Below are 20,381 nucleotides of genomic sequence, written 5' to 3' on the forward strand. Positions count from 1 at the left end.
GGTGGAGGAGAATGAAAAGTATAATGTTTACCAGTCCTATTGAAGTGAAGCTGTTATTAGCTTAAAATAGGGTGTTACAAGCGTGAGGTATGTTATGTAAGGCTCATAAAATGTCTTAAACTTATAACATTAAACTTAGGGTAACCACAAAGGAAAAATCTTATAGTAATTACATCCAAACACAAAGAAAGACAGCAGGATAAGAAACAAGGAACAATGGATGTACAAAACAACGAGAAAACAACAAAATGGCAATAGTAAGTCCTTACCTATCTGTAATATGGTGACGGTGGTGCGTAATTCACTTACAACTCTAGTTTAAAAGTTAAAAAAAAAAGAATGTAGAAACTTCACAACCATCTCTTCATGGCAACACTCTCAGCATCTCCATTTTCCAGATGGGGAAACTGAGGCCCAGCATGGCTAAGTGACTCATCTGAGTCGACACAGGATTCACTCCCAGGTCTGTCTGGCCACCCCTGTCTTCCTGGTTATTTTGGAAAGGTGGGTTCAGAGCAGATTAAAAAAAAAAAATTTTATTGGACAGAGCAGATTTTTATATTGGTGAATTTGTTCAATAAAGGGGTTTGGTGGTGTTATTGTTCGTGACTGATCTGGTAGGTGGGGACACATACCCCAACTCCATCAAACGGTTGTGGAAACTGGGGCTCAGGAAGGGGAATTGGGTGTCTAAGTTTGCACAGCTAGCAGGGGTCCAGAATCTTCCCCCCAAGCCTCAGTCTGGATGGTTGGAAGGTTGAGGTGCTCAAAGGGGCCTCCAGGCTGAGGCCTGGGGCTGACAAGATGTCATTCCTTCCTAGGCAAGCCAGCTGTCAAGAGCATGCCTCTGTGCCAATGGGGGGCCACCACCAGGGGCAGAAAGCCCGATGGGGATGGAGCTCAGCCCATGGCCACCAGAGGAGGCCTGAAGGTGCTTCTGCACTGGGCTGGCCCCGGTGGCGGGGAGCCCTGGGTCACCTTCAGCGAGGCCACACTGACTGCGGAGGAGGTCTGCCTCCACATTGCACACAAAGTCGGTGAGTCCCGGGCATCAGCCCCATGGCGGGGTGGAGGCACTGGCAGCCGCCGGGCCTCATCCATCCAATCGTCTGCCCATTCATTCAGAGGACATTGAGTGAGCACCTAGTGTGTGCCAGCCCCCAGTTACTACATTTGTAGAGCTGATATTCTAATAGGGATCAACAAGAAACACAATAAATAAGAAAACCGTATAGGAGGCCAGAGATCATGGTAAAAGATTTAAAACTTGGGGAGATAAGGGACTGAGCCACGGGTATATCTTGGGGAAGATGGTGCCAGGCAGTGGGAACAGCAAGTGCAAAGGCCCTGAGGTGGGAACTTACCAGCAACAGTGAGGAGGCCGGTGTGGCTGTAGCCGAGTGAGTGAAGGGGAGACAGGAGTAGGTGAGGGCAAGCAGGTGATGGCACAGGTTGTACAGGGCCTCTTGGGCCTCAGGGAAGACTTCGGATTTTACTCCAAGTGAGGTGGGAGCCGCAGAGGACTGTGAGTGAAGAAGGAACGTAATTGGACGCAAGTGTCACAGATGATCTCTGGCTGCTGTAGGGGGAGCAGACTGTGGCGGGCGAGGGTGGGAGTAAGGGCCTCCAAGTAGGAGGTGATGGGGCAGAAGTCAGCCAGGTTCAGATCTTACAGTGTTTTAAACCCCAGAGGGAGGAGTTTAGGGCTTAAAGCTTTCCCCAGGAACAGCAGTGAAGCATGGAATGGTTGAGAGAGCCTGCGGCACACGTGCTTGAAAGTTAGTTTCTCCTGCCGGAGGGGGAGAAGGTCTCTCCAAGGGGACTTTGCTTACGTGCCCTTTCCTCCAGGACGTCCTCTCAAACCCCCTGTCCCACAACTGGATGGGGGCCTTCTGGTAGCTTTCTATAACACCTTGTACTTTCCCATCAATGGCAGATTCTTAAAGAAGCACTGGTTTTCTGGGTGGTGTGAAACATGCCTGGCCAAGGACCCAGAGAACCTGATCTTTTTAAGGAAGCAAAAGACCTTAAGAGTAACTGGAGCATGGTTTTCAAGAATTTGGAAGGGGAAGTAGGAATTGAAAGCAGAGCATAATTGTCTGGGTCCAGGTCATGGTTATTCAGTGCTGAGGGGGTTGGGCTTTCTCAGGGGGCAAAGGGGAGCGATGGAAGTTTTAAGCCAGAGAGTGAAACAGATTGGTTCTTTAGGAAGTTGTCTCATAGGGAGGCATGCTCTTTCTTTGGGGGGCAGTACACTTGGATGCAATGATTCTTTTCTTTTCTTTTTTTTTTTTTTTGGCCGCGCCATGCGGCTTGCGGAATCTTAGTTCCCTGACTAGGGATTGAATCCAGGCCCTCGGCAGTGAAAGCACCAAGTACTAACCACTGGACCACCAGGGAATTCCCGGATGCAATGATTTTGGAGAGCAATTTGGCATCGTCTAACATGGTTGAAATGTACATCCCCTGAGGGCACACAGTTCCACTCCTAGACGTGCACTCTACAGACACTCAGCTCATGTGTTCCAGGAGATGTACATGGGAATGTTCAGAGTGGCTTCATTGATCTTAGTGAAAATAGGAGACCATCTCAACGTCTGTGTATAGGAGAATGCACAAATCAGTTGCAGTATGGTTGAACACTGGAATACTATACAGCCAGGAAAAAGGAATTTAACCAAAGTTACATATATCATGTGTGAAGCTTAAAACCTATCGTAGCATGAAAAAGCAAATTGCAGGACGCCTATGGTATAATACCCATTTGAATTTATAGCATTCAAAGATGATAGAGAATATGAAAATGATAAACTCTAGTTCAGGAGTATAGTTACCTCTTTGTGGGAGGGGAGAGGAGGTGGATGTAGGTGGGGGCTTCAGTTGTACTTGCCAGGTTTTATTCTTTTTCTTGTGGCTGGTACTTAGGTGATTATAAATTATTCTGAAGGACTTCCCTGGTGGTCCAGTGAGTAAGACTCTGTGCTCCCAATGCAGGGGGCCTGGGTTTGATCCCTGGTCGGGGAACTAGATCCTGCATGCATGCTGCAACTAAGGAGTCTGCATGCCACAACTAAAGATCCCTCATGCCGCAACTAAGACCCGGCACAGCCAAAACAAAGAAAGAAAGAAAGAAAAAAATTTTTAATTAAAAATAAATAAATAATTCGGAACTATTTTAGATACAATTTTTAAGTGATGTGTATAAAAAATAGATGCTTGGGCAGCCAGTGTGGGGAACGACAGTAAGTTTGGAGGCTGAACTAGGGCTGAGTTTTGGATTTGAAGGAAGTGGGTAGATCCCAGAGAGAAGGAGGATGCAGAAAGTACAGGACTTGTGACCAATCTGATGTGGTGGGGGTGGGACGAGTTGAGGACAAAGATGAAGTCCGGCAGAGAGGGGGCAGGTTTGGGGACCTCAGATGAGATCTATTTGGAACAAGGCACATCTCAGGGGGCCCGAGATGTCTAGAGGAAGACAGCCAAGGGGTAGTTGGGTATTTCTCTGGGTCTGGAGTTCAGAGAGAGACCAGGCAAAGTGCCAGCAGTCTGTAGAGCTGTGTTAGTCAGTCTATGATAGGTTTTGCTGTAGTAACAAGCAGCCCCCCCAATTCTACTGGGTTAAGACAATGAAAATTGACCTAAAATCTAATGCAGGTCAGATGGTTCCCCTCTATCTTATAGCTTCACCACTAGGCATAAGGGGTTTCCAACATTCCTGGGGCAGCGAAGATGGCAGGAAAGTTTATTTCTAGGCCTGGAAAAATGTACTCCCTTATGCCCACATCCCACTGGCCAAAAACCAGCCCAATGTCTCCATCCTAGCTGCAAAGGAGGCTGGGAAATGTAGTTTTCCTGTGAGGCCATAGGATGGTTTACATATTGCATTGTCTTCTGTTGGCAAGGCAGGAGGCCCAGGGAGGGATTGTGAAGGGAGACAGTGGGTCTGGGGGTCCACAGGGCTAATGGCAGCAGGCACTCACTCCTGACTCATTTCTCCCCTGTCCAGGCATCACTCCACCCTGCTTCAATCTTTTTGCCCTCTTCAATGTCCAGGCCCAGGTCTGGCTGCCTCCAAACCACGTCCTGGATATGTCCAGAGACTCGAGCCTGTTGCTGTACTTCCGCATGAGGTGGGTGAAGTCCCCTTGGAAGGCTTTCGTTCTGTCCCCTCTCTCCCCTGTCCCCACCTTCTTGGACCTGGTCTGAATCTGTGCTAAACCCCAGCTGCGCCCCCTCCCTTCCTGCAGGTTTTATTTCCGGAACTGGCATGGCATGCATCCCCAGGAGCCGGCTGTGTACCGCTGTGGTCCCCCAGGGTCCGAGCCTTCCTCAGAACAGGCCAAGCAGGGGGTGCAACTCCTGGACCCCGCCTCCTTTGAGTACCTCTTTGAGCAGGTGTGAGCAGGGCTGGGGAGGTGAGACTGTTTGTGAGGGAGGTTGCAAATGAGGAGTCCTCACTTCCCTCCCAATTTGCTATAGCTAGTAGGTTTGAACTCATGCCCTCTGGGATCCTTTGGCTGCCTGAACCAAAGGGTTTTGAGACTCTTAGGGTTGTAGGGGTAAGTGCTGTGATTGATTAGTGATGTCTGCCACAGGCATAGGGTTGGGCAGAGGAGGCACACATGTGGGGTCCTTCCCTTCCGCAAAGTGACCAGAAGCTGGGGAGTGAACAGGTTCTCATGCCTCCCTTTCTGCCTGATTCCCCATCCCCAGGGCAAGCATGAGTTCATAAATGACGTGGCATCGCTGTGGGAGCTGTCAAGCGAGGAGGAGATCCACCACTTTCAGAACGAGAGCCTGGGCATGGCCTTTTTGCACCTCTGCCACCTCGCTCTCTGCCATGGTGTCCCCCTTGAGAAGGTGGCCAAGAAGATCAGGTATTGAGAATGAGGCGGAAACACTGCATAGGTGGGTGGACATGCCCAGGTATCTGGTGGCCAGGGTAGACCTTGCATACTGTCATGCCTTCATTCATTCAACAAACATTTATTGAGTGCCTACTGTATGCTTGTACTAGTTTTTTTTTCTTCCGGCCGTGCTGAGCGTCTTGTAGGATCTTAGTTCCCTGACCAGGGATTGAACCCAGGGCCCTGGCCGTGAAAGCACTGAGTCCTAACCACTGGACCGCCAGGGAAGTCCCTGGTACTAGTTTTGGGTGTTGGGGACACAACAGTCAATAGGACAGACAAAAATCCCTGCCCTCCTGGAGGTCACATCTGATGAAGGAGACAGGCAATAAACAAAATACAAAAATAAAATGTATAGTGTTTTAGACGATGATAAGTGCAATGGGGAAAAATTAAGCAGGAACAGAGAAAGAAGGGGTGTGTCAGGGAATGGGGGGCGTACAGTTTAAAACTGGGTCATCATAAGAACCTGCTGTATAAAAAATAAATAAATTAAAAAAAAAAACTGGGTCATCAGGGAATTCCTCACTGAGAAGGTGACATTCAAATTCAAAAATCTGAAGGAAGTGAAGGAGGGAGCCAGGTGGGTATTTGGGAGAAGAGACTTCTCCACAGAGGGATCAGCCAGTGCAAAGGCCCTAAGATTGTACCATGCTTGATATGTGGTGGAGGAAGTGTGGTTGGAGCAGGGTGAGCTTGGAGGACTCCCTAGAATTCAAGGGAAAAAAGGAGGCAGGAGCCTGGAGAGCTGCTAGCCTCCACTGCAGTGAGGGCTGGGGCAATCAGGGCACACTGCCTGGAGGAGGCAGCAAGAGAAGTGGGTCTTTCAGGACCTGCAGTTCTTTTTTGGCCGCGCCACACAGCTTATGGGATCTTAGTTCCCCAACCAGGGATTGAACCCACGGCGAGTCGTAACCACTGGACCGCCAGGGAATTTCCCAGGACTTGCAGTTCTTAAAGCACATATTTTTCAATCCCTGTCGTGTTATCACTGGAGGACTAGGGCTGTGACAGTGAAGCCCAGGATGCTGGGAAGCCCAGAAGAGGGACCCTATCCAGCCTGGAGATCAGAGGATGCTCCTGGGGGGAGGTGATTTCTGCTAAGACCTGAAGGTTGAGTTGGCTTTATCCAGATGTGGATTGCTTTGGCCAAGCATTCGAGGGAGAGGGAACAGCATATACAAAGGCCCAGAGGCAGGAGGTGGCAAAGGCCTAGTTTCCAGGGGAACTGAACTCGGAATGTGATCGCCCAAGTGCAGGAGACGGCCAGGCACTAGTCAGGGAACCTTTTTCCCTGAGAGCACTAGGGAGCCCTGGAAAGCTTGGAAGTGGGGGCAGAAGGCAGCTAGAACCTTGACCTTTAGGATCTTTGTATTCAAAGGTTGGAAGAGGTGGCTTGGGACATGGAGGATGAGGCTTGGAAATCTCATCTAAGTGGGCTATGCTGGTGCGCAAGTGCAGGGCAGGAGAAGGGGTGAAGGGTATGGCTTTGTGAAGAGCAGAGGGGCTTCCCAGAGCTGTGCCTTTTATTGATAGTCATATTAATGATCAAAACAATAGCGACTTCTCCAATAATAATAATAGCCAACACTCACATAGTCCTTATTTTATGCCAATCAATAGTCCTGATTCTCTCATCAGCCCTAGAAGTGGGCACTGTTTGATCCCATTTTACAGATGAAAAGACAGAGCCCTTTAGAGCTTAAGGAAGTTGCCCAAGAGCTGGGATTTCCGACCTATAGTCTCCTCCAAAGTCCTGGGCCCTGGGCCCAGACAACCACATGGCCTCCCTGTGCTGGCCCTTTATAGCATTCTCTGTCCACCTTCATGACAGCCTGCCTGTTTTTTTTTTATTGTTTTGGGGTTTTTTTTTCAGTTTTTATATTTTTTATTTTTATGTTTTAAATTTTTGGCCGCACTGGGTCTTCGTTGCTGTGTGCGGGCTTTCTCTAGTTGTGGCGAGCAGGGGCTACTCTTTGGTGAGGTGTGCGGGCTTCTCATTGTGGTGGCTTCTCTTGTTGCAGAGCACGGGCTCTAGGCGCGTGCACTTCAGTACTTGTGGCGCATGGGCTCAGTAGTTGTGGCTTGCGGGCCCTAGAGCACAGGCTCAGTAGTTGTGGCGCAAAGGCTTAGTTGCTCCGAGGCACGTAGGATCTTCCCGGACCAGGGCTCGAACCTGTGTCCCCTGCATTGGCAGGTGGATTCTTAACCACTGCGATACCAGGGAAGCCCCCCCTAATGTTTTTTAAAATGAAATATAGCTGATTTACAATGTTGTGTTAATTTCTGCTGTACAGCAAAGTGATTCAGTTATACATATATATACATTCTTGTTTTTTTCATCCTCTTTTCCATTATGGTTTATCATAGGATATTGAATATAGTTCTCTGTGCTATACAGTAGGACCTTGTTGTTTATCCATTCTATGCATAAAAGCTTACATCTGCTAACCCCAGCTTCCCACTCCATCTGTCCCCCAACCTCCTCCCCCTTGGCAACTAGAGTCTATTTTCTATTTTGTAGATAGGTTTTCTAGTTTGTAGATAGGTTCATTGTGTCATATTTTAGATTCCACATATAAGTGATATCATATGATATTTGTCTTTCTCCTCCTGACTTACTTCACTCAGTATGATAATCTCTAGTTGCATCCATGTTGCTGCAGATGGCATTATTTCATTCTTTTTAATGGTTGAGTAGTATTCCATTGTATATACGTACCACATCTTTATCCATTCATCTGTTGATGGCCATGTAGGTTGCAGCCTGTCTGTTTTCTAGACGAGGCAGCTGAGGTTCAGAGAGATGAAGCCACTTGCCCCACGTTACCCAGCTAGGCCTGCAATCCCGGCCCCTGACTGGCCCCTCCTGGTCGTCCCCACAGCTTCAAGGACTGCATCCCACACTCCTTCCGGCAGCAGATCCGACAGCACAATGCTCTGACGCGGCTGCGCCTGCGGAGCATCTTCCGCAAGTTCCTGCGGGCCTTCCAGCCAGGCTGCCTCTCCCAGCAGGTTGTCATGGTGAAGTACCTGGCCACACTCGAGCGGCTGGCGCCCCACTTCGGCACAGAGCGCGTGCCCGTGTGCCACCTGGAGCTACTGGCCCAGGCCGAGGGGGAGCCCTGCTACATCCGGGATGGCGGACAGGCCCCTCCCGACCCTGGGCCCGAGTCTGCCGCAGGACCCCCCACTCACGAGGTGCTGGTGTCGGGCACCGATGGCATCCAGTGGCGGCTGGTACAGGCAGAGGTGAGCGGGGCGCCTCTTCCATCTAGCAGTCCAGGGCAGCTGGGGGTGGCGCGCCCTTGCTCAGCCTTGGCCTTGGCCTCCGAAGGTGGTTTTCCTCCACGTGCCTCTGGGGTGTGCCTGGGAGTCTGTGCCTTTTTTTTGTTTTGGTTTGGTTTTTTGTTTTGTTTTTTTTGGTCACGTGGCATGGCATGTGGGATCTTAGTTCCCCGACCAGGGATCGAACCCGTGCCCCTTGCATTGGAAGAGTGGAGTCTTAACCACTGGACCACCAGAGAAGTCCCTGGGGGTCTGTTTCTTGGGGAGTGTGCTCTGTCTGCCTGCCCCCCTGGGGACCTGATTTCTGGGGTCTGGCATCTGGGGCCGAGAGGGTGAGGAACCTCCATTCTACTCTCCCCGAAGTTCCAGTTTCTGGCATGTGTATCTCTCTGGGTGGGTCTCCTGTCCAGCCTGTGACACTGGGGTTGATGGGGGGGGCGGGTTGCCTGGTCCCTCCAGCTCCCGCCTCTCCCCCGGGGAAAAGTGCAGTGGGACTAAACAGGCACTGCCCTTCTCCATTCACCTGCCCCACGTGCTGGTTTCCAGACTCCCAGTGATGGTGGTGGTGGTGGTGGCAGAAGGATGCCCCATGCTGGCCCATCTGGGAAGAAAGCCAAGGCCCAGGAAGTGGGCAACCAGCCAGTGCACAGACCTCAGGAGGCCCCATGGGCCTACTTCTGCGACTTCCAGGACATTACCCACGTGGTGCTGAAAGAACGCCGCGTCAGCATTCATCGTCAGGACAACAAGTGCCTGGTGGGGCCCGGGACGGGGGCCCAGGCTGGCCGTGGGGGGAGGGTTGGGTGACAGTGGGAGCCTCTGGCCTGTGACATCTGCCTGATGTTGTCCTCCCCACCACCGCCCCCTGGCCTGCAGGAGTTGACCCTGCCTTCCCAGGCTGCAGCCCTGTCCTTGGTGTCACTGGTGGATGGCTACTTCCGCCTGACGGCCGACTCGAGCCACTACCTATGCCATGAGGTGGCTCCTCCACGGCTGGTGATGAGTATCCAGGACGGTATCCACGGACCCCTGCTGTGAGTGCCGGGAAGGGCGGGTGGGCTGCGTGTTGGTGACTGAACTGGGCAGTGAGCTCTAGGGACTGTGGGGTTTGAATGAGGTGTGTGCATGTCGGTGTCTTAGTGTGTGCGTGTGTGTCTTAGGGTGTGAAGGCCTGTGTGTTCACCCATGTATATGAGTGCACATGTGTGTGCAAGCATCCGTGTCTCAGTGTGTACCTGTCAGTGTGTGTGTGCCTGGGTGTGTACGTGAGTGTGCGTGCACGTGTGCGGGAGCATTCGTGTCCAGTGTGCCCACGCGTGTCTGTGTGTGCGTGCGGGTACACGTGCAAAGATTTGCTCATACAGCATTGTGCGTGCGTTCACGTCAGTGGGTGCTCATGTGGGTGCATGTGTGCACCCAGGGGTGATGGGGGGAGAGAGGGCACCTGTAACGGCATGGACGGTGTGTCACGCTGAGAGTGCCTGGGTTGGGGACTGTCACCACGCATGTCTGAATGTTTAACAGCCCATTTGGCACGCAGCTGTGTCACTACTCTGGGGAGTGCGTTTTGTTTGGTTTTGTTGTTGTTGGTTTGGCCGCGCCACGGGGCATGCGGGATCTTAGTTCCCCGGCCAGTGATGGAACCCATGCCCCCTGCAGTGGAATCGCGGAGTCTTAACCACTGGACCACCAGGGAGGTCCTCCAACTGCGTTTTAAATTGTCAGTGTGTGTTTTTGCACGTGACAGGACTGGTGAGTTTTGCTGGGCTATGCGTTGTCCAAACGCTGGTGGCTGTTCAGATATACGTGTGGGTGTTTACACCCCTGCAGGCATGTGTCTGTCCTGGTACTTGTGGATCACTGACTGAGCACTCCTGCTTGGACGTGTGGGGCTGAGAATGTGAAGTGTCAGGGCTTATGTGGTCATCAGGTGTGTGTGGCCATCCTGTATGCTGCCGGGTTGGGGTTTGTGACTATCAGCTCATCTGGTCATTGGCCCTGTGCCTGGGTATCCCCTGTCCTATCTGTGACACTTGGACTGGCCCCTGGGTCAGTCTAAGAGGTCTCACCCTTCCAAGCCTAGTCTCTACACCAGAGGAGGGTGAAGTGGTCGTTTCACCTCTCAAGGGCTGTGGCCGTACGGGGCCTATGGGCCATGTCAGCGTGTGTCTTAGTCCATTCGCGTTGCTGTAACAGAATGCCAATGACTGGGTGGCTTAGAAACCACAGACACTTATTTCTCACAGTTCTGCAGGCTAGAAGTCCAAATTCAAGGTGCTGGCAGATCCAGTGTCTGGTGAGAGCCCCACCTCCTGTTACATAACCAAAGTTCAGTCTTCTGGCTGTGTCCTCATATGGTGGAAGGGGTGAGCGAGATCTCTGGCGTCCATTTTATTTTTGTATTTATTTATTTAAATTAATATATTTATTTAATTTAATTTTTGGCTGCGTTGGGTCTTCATTGCGGTGCCCTGGCTTTTCACTGTGGTGGCTTCTCTTGTTGCAGAGCGTGGGCTCTAGGCACACCGGCTTCAGTAGTTGTGGCGCTCAGGCTTTAGTAGTTGTGGCTCATGGGCTCTAGAGCGCAGGCTCAGTAGTTGTGCCACACGGGCTTCGTTGTTCCGCGGCATGTGGGATCTTCCTGGATCAGGGCTCGAACCCGTGTCCGCTGCATTGGCAGGCGGATTCTTAACCACTGCGCCACCAGGGCAGTCCCTGGGGTCCGTTTTATGTCACTAATCCTATTCGTGACGGCTCCACCCTCATGACTTAATCACCTCCCCAAGACCCACCTCCTAAGGCCATCACCTTGGTCGGGGGTTAGGGCTTCAACATAGGAATTTTGGGGGGACACAGACATTCAGTCTATGGCACCACATAGGTAACTGTCAGAGTCTGTGTGGCTGTGTCACCTTGTAGTACCTGTTTGTGCTTATGACAGTTGTCCCCTCTGGGTCTGGGATGCCAGTGCCCCTGTGCTGTTACGTTACACAGCGGCTGTGTCTGCGATCTTTCATTCTCTTTTTTTTTTCGGCCGCACTGTGCGGCATGCGGGATCTTAGTTCCCCAACCAGGGATTGAACCTGCGCCCCCTGCAGTGGAAGCGTGGTCTTAACCACTGGACCGCCAGGGAAGTCCTCTGTCTGTGATCTTTTCCTTTCGGTGTGTGACAGACTGTATGTGCGTCACCCTGGGAGTGGCAGTGTCTATGGCTGGGTGTGTGCCCATTTGGCATCTGATGACTGTTTCCCGTGTGTGTGTGTGTGTGAGTGATCTTGTCTGCCACGGTGTCCACAGTTGTTACGCACAAGCATGTGCCTGTTCCGGTACCTGTGTCTGTGTGTGAGGTTTCATGCATGGGACAGGCTTACCTGCGTGTGTGTGTTCAGACACAGTCTCACCACGTAAGCTGTGTCTGACATTTATCCCAGCTGGAGTGTGCCCTGCTGGGCAGGTTTTGTGTGTCCTTGTTGCCAGGTGTGGGTCCAGCAGTGCTCCCAGGTGCCCTGATGGTGCCCCTTTGTGCCCCCACCTGCCCAGGGAGCCATTTGTGCTGGCCAGGCTGCAGCCCGAGGACGGCCTTTACCTCATCCACTGGAGCACCAGCCACCTCCACCGCCTTATCCTCACGGTGGCCCAGCGTGACCAGGTGGGCCTGGGGCGGGGGTCCTGGGCTGGGGCTGGGCGTGCTCCCTGCCTGGACCCCTGCTCACCGCCCTCACCCCTGCTGCCACCTGCTCCAGGCACCCGGCGTGAAGGGCTTGCACCTACGGAAGTTCCCCATCGAGTTGCAGGCTGGGACTGTCGCGCTGGAGGGCTGGGACCGGTCCTTCCCCAGCGTGCGCGAGCTGCGGGTTGCCCTCCAGGGCTGCTCCCTGCGGGCCGGCGATGACTGCTTTTCCCTGCGCCACTGCTGCCTGCCACGGCCAGGAGGTACTAAGATGGGAGTGCCACGGGGCTCGGGTTGCGGGGGCGGGGGGGCTCTTCCCTCCGTGCGAACTTTCAGGGACTGCTTCCATCCCCAGAGATCTCCAACCTCATCGTCACGCGGGGACCTCGGGCCAGCAGCAGGCCACTCAACCTCAGCCATCTCAGCTTCCACCAGATCCGCCAGGAAGACATCACCCAGGTGCGTGGCGCGGGGGTGGCCCCTGCGGGCGCGGGGCACCAGGGAGGCAGCCTGGAGCCGTTGTCATGGAGATCTTCCACACCATGTCCCCCCAGCTATCCCACTTGGGCCAGGGCACGAGGACCAATGTGTATGAGGGCCTCTTGCGAGTGGGGGGCGGAGGCCCTGAAGAGGACAAGGTGGATGGTGGGGACCCCCCCATGCCCGGGGCGGGCTGTGAACAGGAGCTGCGAGTGGTACTCAAGGTGCTAGATCCCAGTCACCATGACATCGCCCTGGTGAGTGAGCGTGGCCAGGGGATGGGGGGCAGGGTGAAGAGGGTCAGGGTCAGGGCCTGCAGCCCCCTAACCTGCCCCGTCCCCACAGGCCTTCTACGAGACAGCCAGCCTCATGAGCCAGGTCTCCCACGTGCACCTGGTCTTCGTGCACGGCATCTACGTGCACGGCTCCGAGAGTGAGTGGGCCCTGCCCCACCCCCGACATACACACACACCCCCACCCCACTCTGCCGCATTTACAGCCCGACCCCACTTACACTCTTGACCTGCATCCTTATCCCTGACTGCACACTGACCTTTGACCTACACCCCACCCCTGAACATACCCCAGCCTGTGCCCATCGACTCTCATCTCCATCCTAAATCCTGTCCACACCATGACCCTTAGCAGCAGCTCCCTGATCCCTGGCTACGCCCCAACCGTCTACCTGCACCCCGACTCCAGACTGCATCCCTAGCTCCATCTACCACCCAAACACCTCTACAGTCCAGCCCCTGTGTATCCTCTGACCCCCTCGATACTGTGACAGCATGCAGACCCCAGCCTTGTCGGCCACCCTGATCCTCCCAGACCTCAGCCCCTGCTTCTCCCCCCGCTCTCCCGCTACTCTGTGCACACCTCCTTGTACAGGGTGCCCACGGCCGCCCCCAGGCCCGCCGACCTCAGCACCACGTGTCCGTCTCTCCTGCTTTCCCCGCAACGCTGGCCTACGTGCCGAGCCTGCGCACCTCTCACTGCACAGGCACCCCCAGCGCTGTGGGATCCCAACCTCCAGCTCCACTCCCTCCACTCGTCTGCACCCTCCCCCCGGTTCCCCAATCCCGTCCTGACCTTTGTCACTCACTCGCAGCCTCCTCTCTACCCCAGTCCCACCCTGGACCCAAATGCCAGCATTCAGCGCGGCCTCACCCTGCACCCACCTCCTCCGTTCCTCCTCTCCCCAGAGTCGCTCCTGAGCCTCCCCCCACACCCTTGCCCAACACCTTCCGCACCTACAATCCCAGTGCCCGCCCCCCTCATCCCCGTCCTGCCCCCTGATGCCCTGGAGGGTAAGCTGGTGGGCAGCACCTGCAGTGGCTGGGCCTTTGCAGATATCATGGTGACGGAGTACGTGGAACACGGGCCCCTGGACGTGTGGCTGCGGCGGGAGAGGGGCCGCGTGCCCCTGGCCTGGAAGCTGGCAGTGGCCCAGCAGCTGGCCAGCGCCCTCAGCTACCTGGTGCGTGGTCTGCGGGCGGGGCCTGCGTGGGTGGGGAGGGCCAGGGCAGCTCCCACGTTGCGTATGGAGGCCTGAAAGCACCCATCCACGCACTGGATCTTCCCATGAACCTCCTCTGCTCATGTACCCCTGTGGCTCCCATCTCTCCCCACCTCCTCCACTTGGTGTCCAAGGCCCTGTGGCAGTCACCTCTGTCACTCTTGCCATTTGTTCTCTAGCCCTTCCCGGTCCAGTCACCCCAGTTTCCAGAACACCCCCTGTGTGCCGGGCTCTGTCCTAGGCCCTGGGGACCCAACAGAGAACAAAACAGACAGAAGTTTCTGTCCTTGGGGAGCTGGCATTTTAGTTGGGAGGGACAAGCGAGAAATAATAATTCGTACATTATATTACATAGTACGCCAGAAAGTAGCAAGAACTGTGGGCAAAAAAGCAGAGGTGGAGATGAGGATTTGTTACAGTTTGGGGAAGAGGTGATGTCTTAAACAGGTGGGTTGGGGAAGGCCTCACTAAGGTGACCTGGAGGTGACATGGGGTGAGGGGAGAGGTGGGTAGTTGTGAGTGTATCTGGGAGAAGTGCATTCCAGGCAGAGGGGACAGCCAGTGCAAAGGCCCTGGGGAAGGAGCATGCCTGCCATGGGTTTGAGGACCACAGTAGGGTCCTCTGGCCTTTTGTCCCTGGGTGAGGGCCTTGGCCACCAGCACTGGGAAAACAGGAAGGACCCACTGGAGACCCAGTGCTGCCTCGTCACTATGACAATGGACTGGCATCTCCATAACGACCATGATTGTCTTTTTCACTTGGGCTGTCCCTGGGGGGACCATGTGGGATGGGGTAGGGGTGGGGTCTACAGCCCCCAGTGGCCACGCCCCCCTTTCCCCCCTACCCCAGGAAGACAAGAGCCTGGTTCACAGCAACGTGTGTGGCCGGAACATCCTCCTGGCACGGCTGGGGCTGGCGGAGGGCACCAGCCCCTTCATCAAGCTGAGTGACCCCGGTGTGGGCCTGAGCGTCCTCTCCAGGGAGGGTAAGGACGCAGGCAGGGCTGGGCACAGGGACGGGCTTCCCCCACTCCTTTTACCTTGCTGACCTCTGACTCTGGCCCCCAGAACGGGTGGAGCGGATCCCCTGGACAGCCCCTGAGTGCCTGTCCGGTGGAGCCAACAGCCTAAGCACTGCAGCCGACAAGTGGGGCTTTGGTGCCACCCTCCTGGAGATCTACTTCGATGGGGAGGCCCCCCTGCAGGGCCGCAGCCCCTCCGAGGTATGTCCAGGGGACCCCTGGGCCCTCCGCACAAAGAGGGCTGGCACCGCCAAGGAGTCCAGAGGGTACATTCAGGGTCCAGAGCTGCCTCCCCTCTGGCTATGCAGCCTCATCTCTCTGGGCCTCCATCAGGTCATCTGTCAGTTGCAGTGAACTGCAGTCCCAACCTCATAAGGTCGTTATGGCCCAAAGCAAATAGATCACATGCTTTAGGCAGAGTGACCAGGGCATCAAGGGGGAGGCACAGGCTGTTGGGAGGAAGGGGACCCAGAGGATGCCCCTGACCCAGCTGAGGGATGGGGCAGGGCTTCCCAGAGGAGGTTTTAATCTAAGTGCAGAAATATCAGTGTCCCAGGCTAGGAAGAGCAGCCTAGGTGGTGGACACAGCCTATGCAAAGGCCGGGAGGCTTTGGGGCATTCAGGGAGCTGCAGTATGCAAAAGCGTTCTGGGAGCAGAGGTGGGTGGAAGGCAGGGCAGGAAGGGCCAAGTGTGAGATGCTCCAGCCCAGCACAGCCTGCTCTACTTGGGTTCCAATCCTGACTCTGCGGTGGTGGGCAAGTCTGCATCCCATTGCCGAGGCTCAGTGGCCTCATCTGTAAAATGGGAATGACAAGAACAAGGACCTGGCTGGTCTAGCCCTGCTCTGGGGACTTGACTCCGCCTCTTGGGGAAGGGGACTGAGGGTGTACACTGACTCCTTCCGGTCCCGTCTCCAACAGAAAGAGCGCTTCTACCAGAAGCAGCAGAAGCTGCCTGAGCCCTCGTGCCCAGAGCTGGCCATACTCACCAGCCAGTGCCTGACCTATGAGCCAGCCCAGCGGCCATCCTTCCGCACCATCCTGCGTGACCTCACTCAGCTGCAGCCCCAAAGTGAGCATCACTCCAGGGCGGGGACCCTGGAGGGGGGGAGGGGCTGGGATCCCTGCTGACTCAGGCATGGTGCACCCAAGTCTCTGTACAGTGGCTTAGGGTGTGTGCCGGTTTCTAATTCACTTAAGTAAGGGGGAGGGGAAGCCCCAAGCTCTCCTTTATGTTTTGCTTGGGGAGAGCCACGGCTTCTTTGGATGAATTAGACCCTGGCAAATTTTTTGGTTATTAATGAAAAGTTTGTGCCCTTTACCCAATCTCAGAACATCCCAGGTGTTGGTTATGGTGCAGCCAGCTCTGTGTTTTGGACAATAAGAGGAATTTCCCAGCCCTTGCAAAAAAAAAAAAAAAAAAAAAAAGTTTGCTTATCTCTGGGATCGGATGCTGGGGATAGCAGTAGCTGGCTTTCTGTGTCCCCAAGTGTGGACCCTTTTGGAGAAAGGGCTGTGTTCCAGACTCACCCACTGTAGCTCTTCCAGATCTCGTTGATGTCTTGTCTGTGAACCCGGACTCACCGGCGTCAGATCCTACGGTTTTCCACAAGCGCTATTTGAAAAAGATCAGGGATCTGGGTGAGGTAAGGGCGAGGCCTGGAGGACCAGCAGCGGGGCATGGGCTGCTCCAAGGCCCTGGCCTTAGAGACTCTCAGCTTCAAGAGAGGCCCCGGGGAATTGAAAGGGAGGCCTCAGCCCCAAGGGGACCCATCCACATGGAGTAGGTGGGGCCTTGGATTTTCCAAACAAACCTGCCTGGGGAGCTGGGGGTGGGGCTGACGCTCCTGCACGCTCCGGCCAGGGTCACTTCGGAAAGGTCAGCCTGTACTGCTACGATCCAACCAATGACGGCACTGGTGAGATGGTGGCCGTGAAGGCCCTCAAGGCAGGCTGCGGTCCCCAGCTCCGTACAGGCTGGAGGCGAGAGATCGAAATCTTGCGCACACTCTACCACCAGCACATTGTCAAGTACAAGGGCTGCTGCGAGGACCAAGGTGGGCGGGGCCTAGAGCTGTAACAGGGCGGGGCTATGGCTTGGGTGTGGCTTGGTGGGCGGGGCCAGCAGGACCTGGCCAATTAGAGCCTCTCAGCCCCAGGCTGGAAGATGCAGTTTGCAGACACCAAGGTGGGCGAGGCCCGGCTGCCTCCTTTCCATCCTTAGGTGCTCTGCTGGGGCCAGGATGGGTGGGAGCCACCGTCAGCTCCCTTGCCTGTGGACGGGTTCAGGATGAGTCCGCCCCACCTGAGGACTGGTCCTAGTGTGGATGAATCTTGGTTTTCCCTCCCCACCTTGGGATAGGGGGTGCAGGGTGGGCAGCCTGTGGTCCAGGTCTCTACCACCCTTACGGGCCGCTCCTCTCCGGTGTCAGGCGAGAAGTCGGTACAGCTGGTCATGGAGTACGTGCCCCTGGGCAGCCTCCGAGACTACTTGCCTCGGCACAATGTCGGGCTGGCCCAGCTGCTGCTCTTCTCCCAGCAGATCTGCGAGGTGGGCCTGCCTGCCCCTGCTCCCAGAACCTGCCCCCTTCTTTGGCTTGGCCTGAGCTCCCTATCTCCCCCGCCAACCCCGCTGGGCCTGCTCTCCTCCATCCTTGTCCATTCAGCAGGTCACCTGGCCACACCCCCACTGGCCCGGGCCCCCACCCCCCTCCCAATTCTCCCGCCCCCTGCCCCGGGGGAGCCCCCCATGTGGCTCCACCTCTGCTGTCTGGCTCTGCTCCTTTTCTCTCTGGCCCCAGCTGCCATCCTGCCCGTTCTCGCGCCTGGTCCCCGCCAACTTGACTGTCCCCTAGCCATCCTGGTCACTGCTTCTCAGGCCCGGTCCTGCCCCCGCGCTGATCCTGACTTGCCCCACCCCCAGGGTATGGCCTACCTGCACGCGCAGCACTACGTGCACCGAGACCTGGCCGCACGCAACGTGCTGCTGGACAACAACAGACTGGTCAAGATTGGGGACTTCGGTCTCGCCAAGGCCGTGCCCGAAGGCCATGAGTACTACTGTGTGCGCGAGGATGGGGACAGTCCCGTGTTCTGGTAACCAGCGGGACCCAGCCGGAGGGAGGGGTGCCAGGGTCACCTGGAGCAGACAGGGTGGAGGAGATGGATTCCGGGGTCTCAGACGACAGGGCCTGGGTCAAGTGACACTGCCCCCCCTCTTAAGGGTGGGGCCCTAACTGGGACCACAGGGCTCCTAAGCCTCAGGTAAGGACTCCAGCTCGGTCTGGCCCAAGGCCTGAGTGCCCTCTCTCCCCAGGTATGCCCCGGAGTGCCTGAAGGAGTGTAAGTTCTACTATGCATCCGACGTCTGGTCCTTTGGGGTCACCATGTATGAGCTGCTGACCTACTGTGACTCCACCCAGAGCCCCCCCTCGGTGAGAGCCAGGCCTGCACCCCGACCCTATCCTAGAGGAGTTAGCGAGGCATGCATTCAGTTCCCAGCTCCCCCACCCTAGCAAGAACTTAACCTACCTGAGCCTCACAGTCGCATTCTGTAAAGTGGGCCAGTTACACTGCAGAGGGCTTGGATTGTGACCGAAACCCACTCAAATAGGAACGGCTTATTCTGCCACTTGCAAACCCCAAGGGGACAGTGGGAACATGGCTTGATCTAGACCTTCAAATGCCATCAGGAATCCCATTTTCTCCATCTCTCAGCTCTGCTTATTTCCATGGTAGCATTTTGGTTTTTTTGCCGTGCCACGCGGCATGTGGGATCTTAGTTCCCCGATCAGGGATCGAACCTGTGCCTCCTGCAGTGGAAGCACCGAGTCTTAACCACTGGTAGCATTTCTTAAGCAAGCCTTCCCTTTGTTGTGGCAACAGTGGACCCAGCTGAGGGGAGGAGGGTCTTTCTCTTTCCAACATAATTCAGGACTCTCTGATTGGCCCAGCTTGACTCACGTGCCCTCCAGGGAGCCACTCACTGTGTAGTCCTTGGCTGAGGGGAGGAGCCTAGAGTATGTTAGGGGTTTATTCCCAAAGCCAATCAGAGTGCCTTCATAGGAAAAATTTTTTTTTTAATTTTAAAAAAATTTAAAAAATGTTCTGAACAGGCAAAAACAACTTGCTGAGGCTTAATAATAATAGCAAGCACCTAATTCAGACTTACTCTATGAATATTAGTTCATCTAAGTTTCACAATAACCCCAGGTGGTCGATGTTATCACCCATTTTACAGATGAGAGAACTGAGGCCCAGAGAGGCAAAGTCATAAGACCAATGTTATGCAGCTGAGAAGTGGTAGAGATGGCATTAGAACTCCTGCCGTCCGGCTTCAGACTCTTGACCGCTATCTAGGCAGCCCCGCCTCTTAAAAAGAGCTTGTCCTGTTTCTTCTGTAGAAATTCATCGAGCTCATAGGCCTCACCCAGGGGCAGATGACAGTGCTGAGGCTCACTGAGCTGCTGGAACGAGGAGAGAGGCTGCCACAGCCAGAGAAATGTCCCTGTGAGGTGAGACCCTCCCTTTTCCCCCTGCCCCCACCATCGGACCAGGGAGAGAGCAGAGATCACAGCCTCAGTTTTTCCTTCCCCAGATCTATTGCCTCATGAAGAACTGCTGGAAAGCAGAGGCCTCATTCCGCCCGACCTTCCAGAACCTCATACCCATCCTCAAAACGGTCCACGAGAAATACCAAGGTCAGGCAGCCTCAGTGTTCAGTGTCTGCTGAAGCCTGCCAGCAGCTCTGCTTGGGGGGATTGGAGCAGACAGTACCCACAGAGAGGGCCTTCTGCTTCCCACCCTAAGAGGAGCCCAAGAGGAGGTGGTCAGCCTCACTGACTCCCTGTGCCTTACTCCTGTCTGGATGCCCCACCCCTCTGAACTGACTTTCCTTGTCTTAGTCCGTTTGGGCTGCTATAACAAAACGCCACAGACTGGGTGGCTTATAAACAACAGAAATTTATTTGTCACAGTTCTGGAGGCTGGGAAGTCAAGATCAAGGCACCAGCATGGTTGAATTTTGGCAAAAAGCCCTCTTACTGGTTCATAGCCTATGCCTTCTTACTATGTCCCCACAAGGTCCAAGGGGGCAAGGCATCTTTCTGGAGCCTCTTTTATAAGGGCACTAATCACATTCATGAGGGCTCCACCCTCATGGCCTATGCACCTCCTAATACCATCACGTTGGGTGTTAGGATTTCAACATAGTGATTTTGAAGCGACAGAAACGTTCAAACCATAGAACCTTCCAAGATCATGAGCCTGACACAGGCTCCTGAGGGATCCAGGACAAGCTAAAGGCCCTTGAATCTGATCTTTTTATCTTCCCCCAGCTCCTGCCCTTGGAGCCCACTATCTCCCCTAACTGGTTAACAACTCATATTTCCTCTGCTAGAGGCATGGTCCTTGGGCCCTTCTTCAGCAAATGTCCACTCTCCTGGGGACTGCAGCTAGAGCAAGACACTCATTGCTGAAGAAGTCAGATTCAACTATTG

General features: G+C 54.8%; 1 protein-coding gene across 10 annotated transcripts; it reads left to right on the top strand.

Moving 5' to 3' along the window:
• The first annotated feature begins 841 nt into the window (after positions 1-841).
• Positions 842-19,615, top strand: TYK2 (tyrosine kinase 2). 10 transcript variants are annotated; one of them, XM_065875666.1, is made up of 24 exons: positions 842-1,037; positions 4,007-4,130; positions 4,248-4,395; positions 4,714-4,877; position 4,942; positions 7,884-8,170; positions 8,750-8,951; positions 9,072-9,229; positions 11,736-11,844; positions 11,939-12,128; positions 12,221-12,324; positions 12,420-12,602; positions 12,691-12,778; positions 13,695-13,822; positions 14,712-14,847; positions 14,930-15,084; positions 15,805-15,955; positions 16,432-16,529; positions 16,748-16,940; positions 17,316-17,434; positions 17,807-17,979; positions 18,200-18,317; positions 19,287-19,397; positions 19,481-19,615. In XM_065875666.1, exons 1-24 carry the CDS (start codon positions 842-844, stop codon positions 19,613-19,615), a joined length of 3,471 nt encoding a protein of 1,156 aa, XP_065731738.1. The 10 variants fall into 10 exon arrangements, with proteins under 10 accessions (XP_065731738.1, XP_065731737.1, XP_065731733.1 ...); XM_065875665.1 differs by lacking the exon at position 4,942 and having other exon boundaries at positions 7,793-8,170; positions 12,420-12,452; positions 12,504-12,602; XM_065875661.1 differs by lacking the exon at position 4,942 and having other exon boundaries at positions 7,793-8,170; positions 15,805-15,997; positions 16,408-16,529.
• The last annotated feature ends 766 nt before the right edge of the window (positions 19,616-20,381 follow it).

Source organism: Phocoena phocoena, chromosome 3 (assembly GCF_963924675.1).
Source record: "Phocoena phocoena chromosome 3, mPhoPho1.1, whole genome shotgun sequence".
Lineage (NCBI taxonomy): Eukaryota > Metazoa > Chordata > Mammalia > Artiodactyla > Phocoenidae > Phocoena > Phocoena phocoena.